The sequence below is a fragment of the Odocoileus virginianus genome, chromosome 7 (assembly GCF_023699985.2).
Source record: "Odocoileus virginianus isolate 20LAN1187 ecotype Illinois chromosome 7, Ovbor_1.2, whole genome shotgun sequence".
NCBI lineage: Eukaryota > Metazoa > Chordata > Mammalia > Artiodactyla > Cervidae > Odocoileus > Odocoileus virginianus.
Window position 1 is genome coordinate 74,454,119 of NC_069680.1, and position 17,964 is coordinate 74,472,082.

General features: G+C 41.7%; 1 protein-coding gene across 8 annotated transcripts in view; it reads left to right on the forward strand.

The window, feature by feature from the left end:
* Nucleotides 1-12,790, forward strand: part of LDB3 (LIM domain binding 3) — a 71,495-nt gene extending 58,705 nt beyond the window's left edge. For all 8 annotated transcript variants that reach the window (XM_070470960.1, XM_070470963.1, XM_020915039.2 and 5 more), the window contains 3 exons: nucleotides 460-580; nucleotides 5,442-5,557; nucleotides 9,995-12,790. In XM_070470960.1, the coding sequence (XP_070327061.1) occupies nucleotides 460-580; nucleotides 5,442-5,557; nucleotides 9,995-10,084 (327 nt within the window). In that variant the 3' untranslated portion in view covers nucleotides 10,085-12,790. The remainder of the gene's footprint in view (nucleotides 1-459; nucleotides 581-5,441; nucleotides 5,558-9,994) is intronic.
* The last annotated feature ends 5,174 nt before the right edge of the window (nucleotides 12,791-17,964 follow it).

The window sequence follows — 17,964 nt, forward strand, 5'->3', positions numbered from 1 at the left end:
CATTTCTATCCTAGAAGGGTGTTGGTTTGCCACCAGTGAACTAGGGAACAAATGAACTTGAAATGAGAGATGATTGTATCCCTGGGCCACGTAGCTTAAAGTGGCTTGGGGAGCTTTTGAAAAGCAAATCGCCTCACCATGTACCTCTGTGTGGCTTTGACACTTGATGCCCCTTTGGTAAAATGGCAGTAATAAGCAGCCTCCCTCCCAAGTTTAATGGGAGGGGAAGCATCACAGCTTTTATGAGCACACACAGAACCTCGCACCCAGCATGTGAGTAGGAGCCCCTCATCTGCCACCCCTAACCTTCCTCGATGTGTCTGAGGCCCACTCCCTGGGCTGCCTGTCCTGCTCCCTGATGGGACATTCTTGCAGTGACTGAGGCCTGGTGTGGACGTCAAGCCTGCCTCCTTCTCCCCGCTGGATCTTTCTGTCCTGAACTGAGGCTCTTTTCCCCAGGAAGTGATGCATGCCTTGAGGCAGACGTGGCATACCACCTGCTTCGTCTGTGCAGCCTGCAAGAAGCCCTTTGGGAACAGCCTCTTCCACATGGAAGATGGGGAGCCCTACTGTGAGAAAGGTAGGACCTCTGTGCTATGGGGAGACCCCACAATCTGGAAGAAAGGGGTTAGGAGTTCCCTTTCACAGACATTCAGTCTCTGCTACCTTCCCTGCACCAAATATGTGGACCCCAAGTTGGCATCTTGTGACCGTTTAGGAAACCTTTCAGATGATTTTGAACTGGAGACCATGAGGCCTAGTCTGAAAAGGCTTTGGCTCTGACCTTTGTTCCAGGTTCCACCTCAGGCTGGTTTTGTAAACCTGAATGAGTTACTAAAATTCTCTGAGCCTCACTTTCCCCATCTGCAAAAGGGGAAGATAAACACCTGCCTCATAGAGCTGTGGTGAGGATTAAACTCAGAGAAAGTATGAAATTCGTGAAGCAGCAAGTATGTGCAAGTCCCCTCCCAGCCCCTGTGATGTTCACCAGACTTGGATGTTCCTTCAGGGTCCTGCCATCTGCCGTCTGAATTCAGAGTTTCTCTAACCCCCCAAAATACTATATGTTATCTTAAAACTTGGAGCCAGTTATGGTAAATTCTGAAAACAAAGCATTCTGTTAGAGTTGGGCATCCTGGCTAACTAGCTATTTACTCACTCACTGACACTTACACACTCATTTATTCATAGCCTGTCTCAGGTAAGGATTTGAGGCAGGTTCCAACAAAGGTAACATAAACATGAAAGTTAAGACAATAGAACTTTAGCAGATCAGCACCAAGCAGAAGAGGGAAAAGGAAACATGCTGATTATGACGAATAACAGAGCTGCAGTGACTGGGTAGCAAATTTGAGGGAAAAAAAAACCACACCGTAAGTTAGTTTACTTTAAAACCAGAAAGGGGAAAACATTTCAGTTCCTCAAGGGGAAAAGTAAAACAAAATAAAACATTTTTCCTCCCCTTGACAATAAATTATAAAAGAAACTTCTTGGTTTCTGAGGTATTGGTGAATTCCAGTAAGTTTCATTGGATGACTTTAAATGTATCTCAGTCATTCTGGCCTCAGTTTCTGTATCAGTGAAAGGAAGAAGGTCGCACCTGTCTTTTCCCTTCTTACAAGGAAATGATGATGGTTGATAATTAGTAAAAGTGCTGTGATACCAGGACTTCCTTGGTGGTCCAGTGATTAAGATTCTGTGCTTCCACTGCAGGGAACACGGGTTCAATCCCTGGTCTGGGAACTAAGGTCCCACATGCCGTGGGGTTGTCCAAAAAAAATGCTGTGGGACCAGTACAAATTGCTATTATTAGTCAGCTAAAAGCATTATAACTTTCATAATGTATGATCAGCCACAATTTGAGGCTTGTGAAAGAATAATAGATCTATACTCTTCCCACTGCTTTTCTAGCAATCCCCCCAAAAAGATTTTCAAAGATAATATTTTGAGTAAAAATGGTCTTAAGGTGTTAAGAAAATGCTGCAAGGAAGCAGATTTAGTTTCACCCCCAGGCACCCCCAGAGACCCTGACCGAAGTCCCTCGGGGGCCACCTCCAGGCAGTGTGATGATGGACAAGATGCGTACCCTTTCTGAGTCCGTCCTTCCCCACCTAACTCTCAGAGGCTGTTGTGAGGATTAACTGAGATAGTGGGTACAGAGGTCTCGACAGAACACCTGCCCGTGGTGAATGGGCAATAGGCATCCTCCCTCTAATGGTTTCGGGAGACCCACAACTCTCCAAGGAGCACAGTTTGAAACCAGGCCCTTAAGAAGTGGGAGTCACTGAGAGGTTTTAAAGTTAAGAAGTAACACAATCTGATTTTTATTCTAGCAAGAGCTTTAGAAATTTAGTATGCTTGTTGAATGTGACAGTGACACTCTTAATGAACAAAGTAATGAAAGGAGAGCTAGATGACCCAATAGTGCAGTAAATCAAGCCTGGTTGGTTAACCTACCCTTGAGATAAAATATCAGAGTCAGCCTTGAGGAAGGTCCCCAATATAATACCACAGGATACTGTGTTTGGTTCTGACCTTGTCATTTTTTTATTATTATAGGGAAATATGAGGCAACTTCCCTGGCGTCCAGTGGTTAAGACTCTGCACTTCTTATGCAGAGGGCACAGGTTCCATCCCTAGCTGGGGAACTAAGATCCTACATGCCACATTGGCTATGAGGCCAATAAATAGATAATTAATTAACAATGTATTAGAGTCAAACCTGTGATACCAAATTCCAGAACAAAGTGGCAGTTCTCCAGATAGTACCAAGACAAGTTTAAAACAAAGCAAAATTAATCAGTAGACAGGACTAGACATTCCAGAAATAAATGCAAGCCCTTGCAAGAGCTTGTGCTGTGCTGGGCTTAGTCACTCAGTCGTGTCCAACTCTTTGCAACCCCATGGACTGTAGCCCACCAGGCTCCTCTGTCCGTGGGGATTCTCCGGGCAAGAATACTGAAGTGGGTTGCCATTTCTTTCTCCAGGGAATTTTCCAACCCAGGTTGGAAATCAGATCCAACCAGGGATCAAACCCGGGTCTCCCGCATTGCAGGCAGATTCTTTACCGCCTGAGCCACCAGGGAAGCAAGAGCTTAATCTGTGGGGAAAAACCAGGCTGCGCAACAGGAGAAGGAACCAAATTTAACAAGGTTGTTTGAAACATATCTTTGTCCGTGCATCATTTAACCATCAAATGTGTGCCAGTCGCTATGAAGGGCCCTAAGCACAGAGAAGAGGGTCGCTGCCCTGAAATACCTCAAGCAGACCCATCAACGTCTGATATGCTGGCACGTAAATGGACAGTTAAGAGATAATGAATAGACGGGTGAATGACGAATGAATGGGGAGGAAGAGAAGTCCAGGAGAAGCCCTCAGGAAGGCTGTCTCATCTCCCTTGGGTGGGAGGGGAATGAGGTCTTCCTAGAAGGAAGGCTGCCAGAAGGATTGCAGAAATTCAGGTAGATAAAGTGGGGAGGGATTCCTGAGCACAGGACCCGGTTCATAAAGAGGCACGAAGATGGAGGAAAGAATCCAGGGCATCTGGAGACCAACTGGGCAGAATGAAAGAGAACTCACAAGTGGGGTGCAGGGCTTGCTCTCAAGTGGAGGTGGGTTGGCCTGTAGTCCTGCTTCTCATCACACACTAGTAAGTTCCTGCAGAGCAGAGTGAACCATAAACTTGCCATAACTCTCTTAAGGAAGCAGAATGATGTTTTCCTACCTTGGTAAGGCAATCGAGTTTTGCCTACTAAAGAAATTAAGTATTCTGTCAGAAACAAGGTTGATGGCTTGTGATGTATGTAAGAGTATTTACATGACAAAGTACAATAAATCCCAAAGAGGAAACCATACATTGGAAAAAATATGCAAGAGATATAGCTTATCAAAGCTCCATGGCAAATAGATAACTGGAAGCAGCGTGAAGTCAGGGAGAAGGGATGACCTTTGGAGTCCAGCAGGCTGCTGACCACTTGCGTGATGGAACTGCTACAGCCAGGTTCATCGTCTTTAAAATGAAAATAATAGTTCATTGCAGAGCTACTGTGATTAAACAGGAAACATAAAAAAGCACTCGTACTAGCACATAGTAGGTACTCAAATTATGTTCCCTTCCCTCCTTTCATCATCTTAAACGCGTTCAAAATAAGAGCCAACATTTTTGGTGCCTAGTACTTCACATACTTTATTATATTTAATCTGTAGTTATTCGCATTATACAGATGAAAAAGTTGAGACACTAAGAAGTTAGGTGACTTGCCCCAGATTTGAACAATTCTTTTATAGAGGTGGGATTTGAGCCCAGGTCTGTCTTTCTTCAGAATCCAAGTTCAAAGCCCCCACTACATGCTGACTCTCTGTAGTGGTCTAAGACAGTGATCAGGTACACTTTCCACAAGGAGATCAGAGCAGAAAATCGCTATGAGAAAAAGCCAACTGTGGCAGAGCTGGAAAGACAAGTCTACTTCCAGGGGGACTTTGTAAAAGGCATCAAGGTTTTCTAGAAGAATCTGGAAGAGTTCTACTGTGAGTGCAGTGGGAGTGCTGCTCGTGACCCAGCCAGGACTGCCTGTGGCTGAGAAGCTTGGGACCTGGCCTGCTGTCACCCATGTGGCTCTGGCTACAGCCTTTACCTCCTTGAGCCTCAGTTTCCTCACCCAAAAAAATGAAACAAAAGTAGTCTTGCAAAGATTAAGTTCATTCATTGATTTATCTTTTTTTCCCCAAATCATTGATTTACTGATTCATTCATTCACTCATTCATTTGACATACATGTGTTGGGTACCAACTTGTGTGCCAGGCATTGTGCTGGGAGTACAAAGAAAACTAATACATGGACCTTGACCTTGAGATACTAGCAAATAAGACCCTCTATGTGAGGATTCCTGATAAACTGTAAAGCATTACATGAATAATATTTGGTATTATTATCCTCTTACCTGGGGGAGGGGAATTACTTCTGACAAAGTAATTCAAATACTGTTTCTTGTAGTGAAAATTTATTATCAACACAGATACCTCATGACAGAAGAATAACCAAGCAAAGAACATTCCCTAACTCTAAAAAAATGTTAAAGGCTCTCATTTCTCCAAAATAAGCATAGTTGCTGGGAAATAGGATTGCTTTGTCTTTTGGGGGATTGGTCTCTTTGGGTCATAAGAGGTGACAGAGGCAGAGGAGAAAATCACCCTGCAGAAAGTTAATGGCAGTTCCAGAAAGTGTTTGCAAATCAAACCAGCACAGGGTGGTGACTAGCCTGAATCTGCACAACCCCGGTGCAAATTATTGGAAAAGGAAAAAACCAGTCATGTAACTCAGAATTTTGTGTGCAAGATGACAAGTAACCAATTAGGTTTCATCACTGCCTCAAGCTCAGTGATCTGAGGGGTTGTTCTGGTACTGGGTCGGTACTGGTCCTTACTCTGCCTTTCATTTCAGACTACGTCAATCTGTTCAGCACCAAGTGTCACGGCTGCGATTTCCCTGTGGAGGCTGGTGACAAGTTTATCGAAGCCCTGGGGCATACCTGGCATGACACCTGCTTCATTTGCGCAGTATGTTTTTAGCCTGGTGTTATGACTTTCTGAGAAGGGATTGGAGGGACAAACTGGGGCCAGGTGACAAACCCTCCACATAGCTTTCAACTGTTATTCTAATATTCTATCTTCTTTAAAAGCTGGCAAATACCATGATGCCTTGAGAGGTCACAGTTGAGCCAAGCTTTATTACTAGTAATGATTTATAAACCAACATGGCTTTGTTACTCTGCACTTCATTAAAGACAGAGGAGTGTCTCAGGATGTGGCAAATCAGTAGCTTGCCTCACCAGCAGTGCTCTCAATAAGTGTGAGGATTGAATGATGTTTGGATTTAATAGAGGCAGATGACTTCTCATTGTTATAAGTTGTTTAAGATACGATGACATGATTCAAGCGTTTTTCCCCAAATGTTCACCATGAACATTAGATCAGAGCTTATTGATTAATCCTATGAAAAGCTGAGATAAGATTTCTTTTGATTGAACCTTTAGAAAGCAGGACTAAATATAATTTCATTTTCCTACATGGTCCTGTTCTTGATATGCAGTTGCCAGGAGATAAGTTCTAGATTAAGTATTAACCACATGCAGTTTATTTCTGCTGAAAAGCCAGGTCATTTTTACCATGAGACTGACATTTTCTTTACAAGGGCTTTGGTTTAGGGAAGGGATATGACAATGAACATGCAACACTTAGACGCCACATTAGAGTTAGAAAATAGTTATCCCTGATAAAACTCCATAATATGAGTTTGTAATTGACTCAACTTTATTTGGGAAAGTTAATATGCTACTAGGGCTATTTTTTTTTTTTTTACTAGAGCTGCTCAAGATAAATTTTAGGAATATGTGAAAGATCTATATAGTTTAAACTTGAATACTTTTTATAGACTTATGACATAGAGCAACCCTAGTCATAAAGTTCACTGCAATTCACTTTAACTTTTACACTTCATGTCTATATCCCCTCCCATTTGTGGGGTGCATTGTATTCACTCTGTATATTAGCTTGCTAAGGCTACCATAACAAAGTACCACAATATGAACAGCTTAAACAACAGAAATTCTTACTCTCTCCCAGTTCTAAGGGCTGGAAGCCCAAATCCAAGGTGTCAGCAGGGCCCTACTTTCTTAAGCTCCTGGTGCTTAGGAGCAGTGCGTGGAGTTTCTTGAGTTGTAGTTGTGTCGCTCCAATCTCGACCTCCATTGCCACATGGTTGCCTTCCCTCTGTGTGTCTGTGTCTTCACATGACATTCCCCTCTGTACAGGTGTCTGTCTCTATGTCCTCATCTCCTCTTCTTATAAGGAACTGGTCGTATCAGATGAAGGGCCCAACTTACTCCATATGACATCATCTTAACCTCTACCTTAATTAAATCTGAAAAGACCCTATTTCCATATAAAGTCACTGCTTTCCCTGTTCTGAGTAGGCTGGAGGTACTCAGGGTTGGGACTTGAACGTGTGAATTTAGTGGTGGGGGGGACAATTCAGTCCATAGCATGGATTTTCCAACCCTTTGAACACCTCTAATCACCCTTTTGGGTCCTATAATTACATCAGGACCTCCCCTCCAAAAAGGGACAACAGTATAAATATACTGGCTTTGGGGTTGTCCCCTGCAGAGCCACAGCTCAGCAAGCAGTGTACAGGGCTCTCTTACCTTAAACCTTCAAGCCATAGCTTGTCTAATCCTAAGATGCTGCCTGTAAATCTGGTTACCCAACTTCCAGAAAGATCTAAGAGACTTGGAAGAGGTTCAGGGAAGACAGTGGCGCAGAAAGCTTGTTCTCTAAGGGCAGGCTGATGAGCAGTCTGTCATGTGCAGAGGAAATCACACAAAGGTGAGCGTGGGTCTGCTCCCTCAAGCCTTCTGTGTTTGTCTGAGAATCATGATGTGGTGCAAGTCTCAGAGAGAGACCAGAAGATGCAGTAAAGCTTGGGGTTGCTCAGTCTGAGATTACAAATAAGTTCCAGTCTGGTATGAAAGACCCACAGCACTGCCCATAGGATCTGCTCAAAGAAACCAGGCCACTCCCATCCTCTGGAGAATTATCACAGAGAACCATTATGCCTTCCCCCAAACTAGCCCAGTGTAGCACTCAATGCCCCATGAACCTGTCTATATCTAAGTGGAACATGGTTTTAATTTTTGGAAAGCAATATTTTGATTGGAAAACTTTCAGGGATTTTTTGGTCCTCTTTCCATCACTTTGTATTTCCAAATCACTTTTTTTTCCCCAACTTACTTCCCCCCCCCAAATCACTTTTAATGAGCATATATTTTCCCGTGACTTGAAAAAGAATTAGTAAGAAAGGAAGATCAGGACTTGCTCTCCTATGTGACATGGGCTTAGTGAGCTACCCTGATACAAGTCTGTAAACCCAGAACAATTTCAAGTAAACATAATCCCTCTCTGCTGTGAGGTATGGGGAAAATGAGCTTAGAATTGGAGTCTTGCAGACCTGAATATGGATTCCTAGGTTCTACAACTTAACTAGGTCTGTGACTTGAGCAAGATACTTGGCCTTTCTGAGCCTTAACTTTCAATTGTGAAATAGAGAAGAGTCATACCTATCCCATAAAGTTTTGTGATAATTAAATGAGATCGTGTATACAGAGTGTCTGGTATCATATTTGATCACAATGACAAATATTACAGATCTCCTTCCTTTCTGCTTTGTTTCCATCTTTAAGCTCCACTCATATGTTGTCATCAAGGGGGTATATAATTTTGCCTTTTTTTTTTCATGTACTATTTTCCTTCATATACTTTGCCATATTTGATTTACATTTCATGGTGGCATTTCATTGGGAAAATGCACCATAAAAATTAACTTAATCATCATCCCCTTGAGAGAAATGTTAGTGGCTACCTGGTTTGTAGTTGAGCATATGTTGCTTTCTTGTTCTGTGCAATAGTTGCTGCAAGATGAAATTACCCAGAGTGGTGTTATGGGGTACAGGTCAGCCACCTCTTTGTGGCTTCTCTTCAGTGATGCCACATCCCCTGCCAAAGGCTGGGCTGATTCACATGTCCCTAAACAGTGATAAGTAGGCCCGATCTCTTGATATTGTTGACTTTCGACTGATCACTTTTTTTTTCACTTTCTGGCTTTAGTCACATGAGGTTAAAGGTGACAAGCTTTTGAGGCTTTTTGTTTTGTTTATTTTGCTAGATTAACAAGTATCTCATAGAGGTTTTAATTTATTTTTCTTTTAATTCCAAGTGAGGATCATTTTTATGGCATTTTATATTTCTTTAAATATTAATCACCTGTGTGGATAACATCAGTTGATCATCTTAATTGTTGTTGTTCAGTCGCTAAGTTGTGTCCAACTCTTTGCAGGCCCATGGACTGCAGCACGCCAGGCTTCCCTGTCCTTCACTGTCTCCCAGAGTTTACTCAGACTCATGTCCATTGAGTTGGTGATGCCATCCAACCATCTCATCCTCTGTTGCCCCCTTCTTCTCCTGCCCTGAATCTTTCCCAGCATCAGGGTCTTTTCCAGTGAGTCAACACTTTGCATCAAATGATCAAAGTGTTGGAGCCTCAGCTTCAACATCAGTCCTTCCAATGGATATTCAGGGTTTATTTCCTTTAGGATTGACTGGTTTGATCTCCTTTGGTTGCCTCAGATGGTAAAGAATCTCCCTGCAATGCAGGAGACCTGGGTTCAATCCCCGGGTTGGAAAGATCACCTGGAGAAGGGAGTGGCTACCCACGCTAGTATTCTTGCCTAGAGAATCCCATGGACAGAGTCGTCTGGTGGGCTACAGTCCACGGAGTCGCAAAGAGTGGGACACAACTATGCGACTAAGCAAACACACACAACATTGATCACCTTTATTGTGAATATATTCTGTATGCCATTAATTTAATTTAATTTAATTTGAGTTTATTCCACTTTCCTCTTTGGAAGTCTTTACTTTAATAATAGTTCAACCCATCTATACCGCTTTGGGCTTCCCTGATATCTCAGTTGGTAAAGAATCTGCCTGCATTGCAGGAGACCCCGGTTCAATTCCTAGGTTGGGAAGAGCTGCTGGAGAAGGGGTAGGCTACCCACCCCTGTATTCTTGGGCTTCCTTTATGTCTCAGCTGGTAAACAATCCACCTGCAATGCGGGAGACCTGGATTCCATCCCTGGGTTGGGAAGATCTCCTGGAGAAGGGGAAGGCTATCCACTCCAGTATTCTGGCCTGGGGAATTCCATGGACTGTATAGTCAATGGGGTTAAAAAGAGTCAGACATAACTGGGTGTAAATGCTGAGCATATACTGCTTTAGTTGTAAAGCATTTGTCGTGAGGAGAAGCTGACTGTTGCCTTTTCTCCCATCTGTCTGTGACAGTGCTTTGTCTTAAAAGGATGGCTGAAATCTTTTGCTCATGTCCCCCTCTCTCCTGGGGAAATGAGCATGCCTCTCATGCCTATCTGTTTTCTGTCTCAGGTCTGCCACGTGAATCTTGAGGGGCAGCCATTCTACTCCAAGAAAGACAAACCCCTGTGCAAGAAGCACGCACACGCCATCAACGTGTAGGGGACCCAGGGCGTCTGATATGGACGGGCAGGGAGCTGCTCCTGCTGCTGGCAACAAACCATTGAAGGAGGCTGATGTTTCTTTTTTGGGGGGAAAGGGAGAAGACAGGAAGCGACTGAGCCCTTTTGAAGTATAATTTTAGTCCTTTCTTCTGCACACAGATCGTGTATTTGCATAGTTCAGACTAGAAGCCAAATGAAGATTCCTGAACCAAGCTAGTAATTAATCCAAGACTGGAATTGTACTTCAAACGTTGAAGACAGAATTCCAAGAACTCAAAAGTGAAAAAGAAAAACTCATTTTCCCAAAGCAATACACTTCCCTGAGGTCACCAGAGCAGGGACAGAGCTCAGAGCAGTTATGGAGAATCTGAAGCTTTCTGTGGAGTTCTTTAGAGCTCCTCTGACAAACAAAATGAAGTGCCAAACAGTTCTCACTGCAGGGTATTTTTAGAGCCATGGCTGAGAGCTTGTTAGCTAAGACCGATTGGGCCTTCCTCACCAAAAAAGGAAGTGTTATTCCATTCCTCGCGTCATGGAGCTACCTCGGCGCATCAGACTTCAGACCTTGCACGGGCTTGAACATTCTCACGGGAGCCCAGACATTGGAGGGATGTCTTCTGGAAGCCTCTGGGCAATCGACAGGGCTTCGGGAAAGGATCGGGCTCACGCTGCAGACAGCTGAGGGAAAGAAGGGCTCTTCTGCCACCCTCTTTTAGCCTGAAACAGTCAATGTCCCCAGAAAGCTTAGCTTCTTTTTGACTTGTGGTGGGCAAGTGGAATTGGGTTTTTTTCCAGTTTTGCTTTGCTGTGTGTGAGAGATTGCACAGTAACTCTGGGCTGTGTTTGGCCCCTATTTGGCTTCATGAGGTTCATTAGCATGAATGTCTAGTCTTGTGCATGTATTTCATTCCCAATCCTATGAGTGCTCACTGCTGAAGTCCTCTTCAACATCCCTTCCCTCAACAGGCTTAATGACCTGCAGAAAAGAAGAGAGAGAGTGTTTGAAACAGGATGGCAGAACAGGCTGAGGACATGCCCTAACTCCGGGTGGGAAAGAGAAACCTTCCTTTCTGCCAGCCTCAGTAAGAACACACGAGCTGGCAGGACCTCCCACTTCAGAGCTGCTCCATCATTCTTGCGTCTTCCTTTAAATGCAGCACATTGATTGTATACAATTGTGTTGCCTGCTGGAAGGGAAAGATGGCCTGATATAGACACGTCTGCCATTTTGGCTAGTATTTTGAAAAAAGTATGAGCTGAGTTGACCTAGCAATTGTTTAAGCATTTATTGAAATAGATTTGGATCTTCAAACTTCTTTAACGTATTAGTGATAGTTTGAGTTAAGTAAGCATTTTAAAGCTGTTTGGTGATAAAGAGAGAAGCTTAGTTTTTGAGGTTGGAAATGGTTATCGTCTCTTTCCCTTTTAGGAAGCGCTGTTATGCTCACTGAACGCGGCATCAAAGAAGGCGGTTTGAGTGGATGTTTCTCACTTGAGCACAATATTTAGGCCATCTTCCAGTCACCGCTACCCTCTCCTCACTCCTGTTTTGGATTTTCTCTTTGCACGTTTGAAATGTTTTATGAGAATGCATTAGACTACTTTTTCTTCTGAGAACTGAGGCTTCCAGGGGACTGCCTTTCTACCTGAGGGAGAAAGAAGCAGCTAGATATGTCTCTAACAGAAGGCCCGTGTTTTTTTTTTTTTTTCCAAGAGTGAAGCCACTAACGTCCCCCAGGGAACACCAGGAGGGACGTAAATGTGCTCCTACCACAGGGCCCTTCTTTAGCTTTGGTGCAGGGAGAAAGTGAATATAAAGCACCAGGCAGAGTAACATCTGCAGGGAGTGCCTGGAGATTTTTCAGGAGTTGCAAGCAAGCATTCTGTTATTTTTGGAAAGTTCAAGTACACAGGGACAAGGAGGTTGCTGACTGTACAGAAAGGCTCTAGGCAGATTTTCTTAAAAAACAACAACAAAAAAAAACTATTAAATTATCAGGGACTGGTGTCAAGGAAAGGAAATAAAGTTCCCTAGAGTTTTTCCCGAAAAATATCATTTAAAAGATTTTACACATACACACACACAAGTGTGGCCATTAAAAAGCATATGATCATTAAAAAGAAAAGTGAAATCTCAAAGGTGAGCTTCATCATGGTCATTTATTGAAGCAGTTTTTCTACATTTTACAGCTAGTGTATATTCTGAGGGACTCTTATTTACCAAAACCCAAAATCAACAACAAGAACATTTTAAAGGTAGCAGGAAAAGGAGGTGATTTTTAATACGGTTCCCTCAGTGTTTTTAAGTTTGGCATAGTGTTGGGTTAAGGTTGTAGCTACTTCAGATTTAACATCATGGATGTCCTACAACACCAAATACAAGTTTTAATAGTTCACGGTGAGGAGTACACTTTGGATCTACAGTTCTTGTCTCCTCATTGTTGACATTTATTTAACATTTATAAACATTAACTTTTTGCAACTGAGTGACTTATGTCTGCAGTGTTTGTGTTAGGAATCTAGCTTTTATAATGTTAACTTTTCAACCCAAGTGCTCTTGCTTTGGGATTTTTAATTTTAATATTTCAGAAGTGGAATATAGTGTGGTAAAAGTGTGCACAAAAATGTTTTGCATGGTTTTTTGTTTTTGGCCTGTGTGAATTCTTTTTAGCAAAATAAAACCCCAAACGGATGTGCAAATACAGATTTTTCTGTGTAAAGTTTTTTCATGTGATAACCAAAAGTAGATTACTTCTCTATGACTGCAAATGTAAGTTTGAGAGAAAACAAAATGCCCTAAGGAGAAAAAACAAATAACTCACTTGCTCTTTTGACTGTGTGGTCCAACAGCAGTTTGAACAAGAAGGACACATGGATAATACAGATGTTTTGCATACAAAGTGAATTTACCAGTAAATAATAACCTAAAGACCAGGTTTGGCCTTTTCCTTTTGGAAAGATTTATTTATTTAGCTATTTCATATTTATTTCTTTTTATTCTGTTCTAAATAACTTCATTTCTAGAAAAGTATATTTTCTTCCATGCCTTTTGTCTTAAAATAAGCTCAGAGTAACATCCCCTCATGGCATTTTTTTTTTAAGAATCATGAAGGCCCCTCTGAGGGGCCTTTAGCGCCACCAATTCATTCTTTTCTGAGATGTTCTGTTTCTAGGCATTACTTTAAAAGAAAAAGATATTTTTTATAACTTATTTGACTTTTAATACCTGAATCAGATTTTCAAATAGCTGTACAGTTACAAGTAGAAATAAAATCTTATTTTAGTACTTTTTAAAGCTTTAGCAATTTTTCAAATAGATGATGGAGAAAAAAAGATTCATAGGCATAGAATTTAAAGTTGGAAAGAATCCAAGAGATCACCTGGATATTTTCTAGATGTAAGAACTGAGTCTTGGAAAGGGGAAGTGGCTTCCCAGCATATACACAACCAGCTAGGGAGGCAGCCAGGTGCCGTGAAATAAACATGGACTTTGGTATTGTAAGACCAGTGTTTAGATCAAGGCTGATCTAATACCACAAGTGTGGTATCCGAAGACTCTCTCTAAGCCTGCCTATCTACCTGAAAATGAAGCTATTAATATAACACCTGCATTTTATTTCAAGAGCCAAATACAGTAACTTTGGGAAGAAAATTTCAATGCAAATGTTAGTTATTATTATCAGCAGTAGAGTGGGGTCAGAACTCCTCGCTTCTGCATCATTTTGTATTTTTTATTATTTTTTTTGCATCATTTTTTAAACTCCTTCAATTTGTTCATCCAGAAAAAATACACTGGGAAAGCCAGCAGTAAGAATAAATATTACACAAATATCCCAGAAGTATGAACCATGTGAATCAGAATTTGGTAGCATTACCTGATACCAGAATTTCTTCCCTCTTCACTGAGGAATTGTGGAGCAAATAAAAATTGCTTGTTCTACACCTCACAAAATCAGCATTACCCTGATACCAAAACTAGACAAAGACACCACAGAAAAGCAAAATTGTAGGCCAATATTTTTGATGAACACAGATGTAAAAATCCTTAGAAAAAAATCAGCAAACCAAATCCAACAACATAAAAGGATCATATGCCGCAATCAAGTGGGATTTATTCAAGGGATACAGAGATGGTTCAACATCCGCAAATCAATCAGCATGATACATCCTTGATAAAATGAAGGCTAAAAATCATACGATCATCTGAACAGATACAGAGAAAGCATTTTCCAAAATTCAGTACCCATTTGTAAGAAAAATTCTCAATAAAGCAGGTATACAGGAATATTCCTCAGCATAATAAAGGCCATATCTGGTAAATTGTATGTCTCATAAGGGATTAATATCCAGAATGCATACAGAACTCATACAACTCAACAACAAGAAGCCAGACAACCTGATTAAAGAATGGGCAGAGGATCTGAATAATTATTTTTCCAAAGAAGACATTTAAATGGCCAACAGACACATGAAAAGGTATGCATCACTAATTATTAGGAAAATACAATTCAAAGCTACAGTGAGATAGCATCTCATACCTGTGAGAATGGCTTTATGGAAAAGACAAGAAATAATAAATGTTGGTGAGGATGTAGAGAAAAGGAAACACTTATATGCTGCTGGTGGTACTATAAATTGGTATAGCCACCGTGGAGAACAGTATTCCTCCAAAAATTAAAAATAGAACCACCATATGAGCCAGCTATTCTACTTCTGAGTATGCATCCAAAGAACACAGAAACCCTGATTTGAAAGATACATGCACTGCTACGTTTGTAGCAGCATTATTTTTGTTTTCATTATTGCAGCTTTTAAAAAAAATTTGTGTTGATGTATAGGTGATTTACAATGTTGTGTTAGTTTCTGATGTACAGCAGCATGACTCAGTGATCACTTACACACTTAAAGCTGTCGACAACTTGGGCAGTATATTTTTTTTAACAGTCTTTATTTTTAGAACAGTTTTAAGTGAAAGTGAAAGTTGCTTAGTCGTGTCCGACTCTTTGCAACCCCATGGACTGTATAGTCCATGGAATTCTCTAGGCCGGAATACCGGAGTGGGGAGCCTTTCCCTTCTCCAGGGGATCTTCCCAACCCAGGTCTTCCGCATGCTGGCAGATTCTTTACTAGCTAAGCTGCAAGGGAAGCCCAAGAATACTGGAATGGGTAGCCTATTCCTTCTCCAGCGGATCTTCCCAACCCAGGAATCGAACCAGAGTCTCCTGCATTGCAGGCGGATTCTTTACCAGCTGAGCTATCAGGGAAGCCCCTGAGCAGTTTTGGGTTCATAGCAAAATTGAGCAGAAGGTATACAGATTTCCCATATGGTCCCTGCCCCCATTCAGGCATAGCCTCCCCCATTTTCAGCATCCTCCACCAGAATCTACATTTGTCATAATCAGTGAACCTACATGGACACATCCATATCACCCAGAGTCAGTAGCTTATATTAGGGTTCACTCTTGGTATTGCACATTATATGGGTTTGAACAAATGTATTATGACATGTATCCACCATTATAATATCCCATATAGTTGCCTAAGAATTCACTGTGCTCCACTTACTCATCCCTCCCCCCCCTTAACCCTTGACAACCACCCATCTTTTTATTGTATCTATAGTTTTTCCTTTTTCAAAATGTCATATGGTAGGAATCATATAGTCTGTAGCCTTTTCAGACTGACTTCTTTGACTTAGCAATATACATTTCATTTTCCTCCATATTTTTCCATGGCTTGATTTCTCATGTCTTTTTAACATTGAATAATATTTCAGAATTATTACTTTTCACTCCACGAACACTCACTGAATTGCTAAGCTCTATTGTAGGGATGGAAGATGACAGTACAGACAAGGTTCCTGCTATCATAAAGCTTACCCACTAAAGGGAAGAGGCCAACAGTAAACACATAGTGTATAGTCAGTACAATTTGAAATAATGAGTGCTACAGGAAAATAAAGCAATATATTGGGGGCTGGCATAAGCTACTTTTGGTCAAGCAGTCAGTGAAGACCTGGCTGCGAAGTGATACTTGGGCTGAGGTCTGAATGATGAGAAGGAGCCAACCACACCAAAATTGGAGGTTGAGGGGGGAAAGAAACGTGGAGGCGTCCAGGGTACAGCTTTGGCACAATGAAGGAACGGGGTTTGAGACAGAGGTAAGGAACGAGCAGCAGGAGAGGTGGCCAAGAGCACAGAGGGCCTTGTAAGCTACTGTAAGTCAGGGTAGACAATGTTTTCATATACCTGCCAGTTGCAAAGAGTTAATATTTGACTCTATTAGTGAAGGAGGTCCCCTTTTGTTAGAATACATTTTATTTTCCTTATCAAGCTTTTGAAGAAAGCATCAAAGCTATTCATCAAGTAGCTCTGGATGAGTCTGGTGAAAGGTTGTATGCAAGCACTTCTCCGGTGGTCCAGTGTTAGGACTCTGTACTTCTGTTGCAGGGGGCCTGGGTTTGATCCCTGGTCAGGGAACTAGGATCCTGCAAGCCCCATAGTGCGGCAAGATTTAAAAAAAAAAAGGTTGTATGCAGTTGTCTAAAGTCTGCGAAACATTAGTTCTGTGTGGATACAGCACAGTGTTGTTTTCTGAAATCTGGGAAACACAGACCTATCCTTGTATATATACTCACACAAACTATACACACCCACATTGTGTTTTACTTAATTGGAATCATACTATGCATACTGTTCTGAGATTTGCTTTCTTTTTAAAACAATGTATTTTTTAAAACTATGAACTTCACTAATGCAATCCTACTTAATCTCTATTAAATACATTTTGAAGATTATCTGACTAATAATGAGAAACCTGTATGCAGGTCAGGAAGCAACAGTTAGAACTGGATATGGAACAACAGACTGGTTCCAAATAGGAAAAGGAGTGGAGAAGAACTAAAGAGCCTCTTGATGAAAGTGAAAAAGGAGAGTGAAAAAGTTGGCTTAAAGCTCGACATTCAGAAAACTAAGGTCATGGCGTCTGGTCCCGTCACTTCATGGCAAACAGTGGCAACAGTGGCTGACTTTATTTTTTGGGGCTCCAAAATCACTGCAGATGGTGATTGTAGCCATGAAATTAAAAGATGCTTACTCCTTGGAAGGAAAGTTATGACCAACCTAGACAGCATATTAAAAAAGCAGAGACATTTCTTTGCCAACAAAGGTCCATCTAGTCAAGGCTATGGTTTTTCCAGTAGTCATGTATGGATGTGAGAGTTGGACCATAAAGAAAACTGAGGGCTGAAGAATTGATGCTTTTGAACTGTGGTGTTGGAGAAGACTCTTGAGAGTTCCCTGGACTGCAAGGAGATCCAACCAGTCCGTCCTGAAAGAGATCAGTCCTGAGTGTTCACTGGAAGGACTGATGTTGAAGCTGAAACTACAGTACTTTGGCCAGCTAGTGCGAAGAGCTGACTCATTTGAAAAGACCCTGATGCTCAGAAAGATTGAGGGCAGGAGGAGAAGGGGATGACAGAGGATGAGATGGTTGGATGGTATCACCGACTCAATGGACATGAGTTTGGGTGAACTCCGGGAGTTGGTGATGGACAGGGAGGCCTGGCGTGCTGTGGTTCATGGGGTCGCAAAGAGTTGGACATGATTGAGCGACTGAACTGAACTGACTAATAATGATCATGAGAACTGTATCTACAGTTAGGCATTAGACTGGAGACAGTAGGAACAGAAATGCAAAAGGATGCCATCATTGTTATCATTTACTTGGGGTTCATGTTCCTTTTTTCACAAACTAATTCTATTTTTTAAAAAACCCGAAATATCTTAATAAAATTCTTAAAGGACATGCCTTATAATACAGGGAAATATATTCAATATCTTGTAATAACCTATAATGGAAAAGAATCTGAAAAAGAAT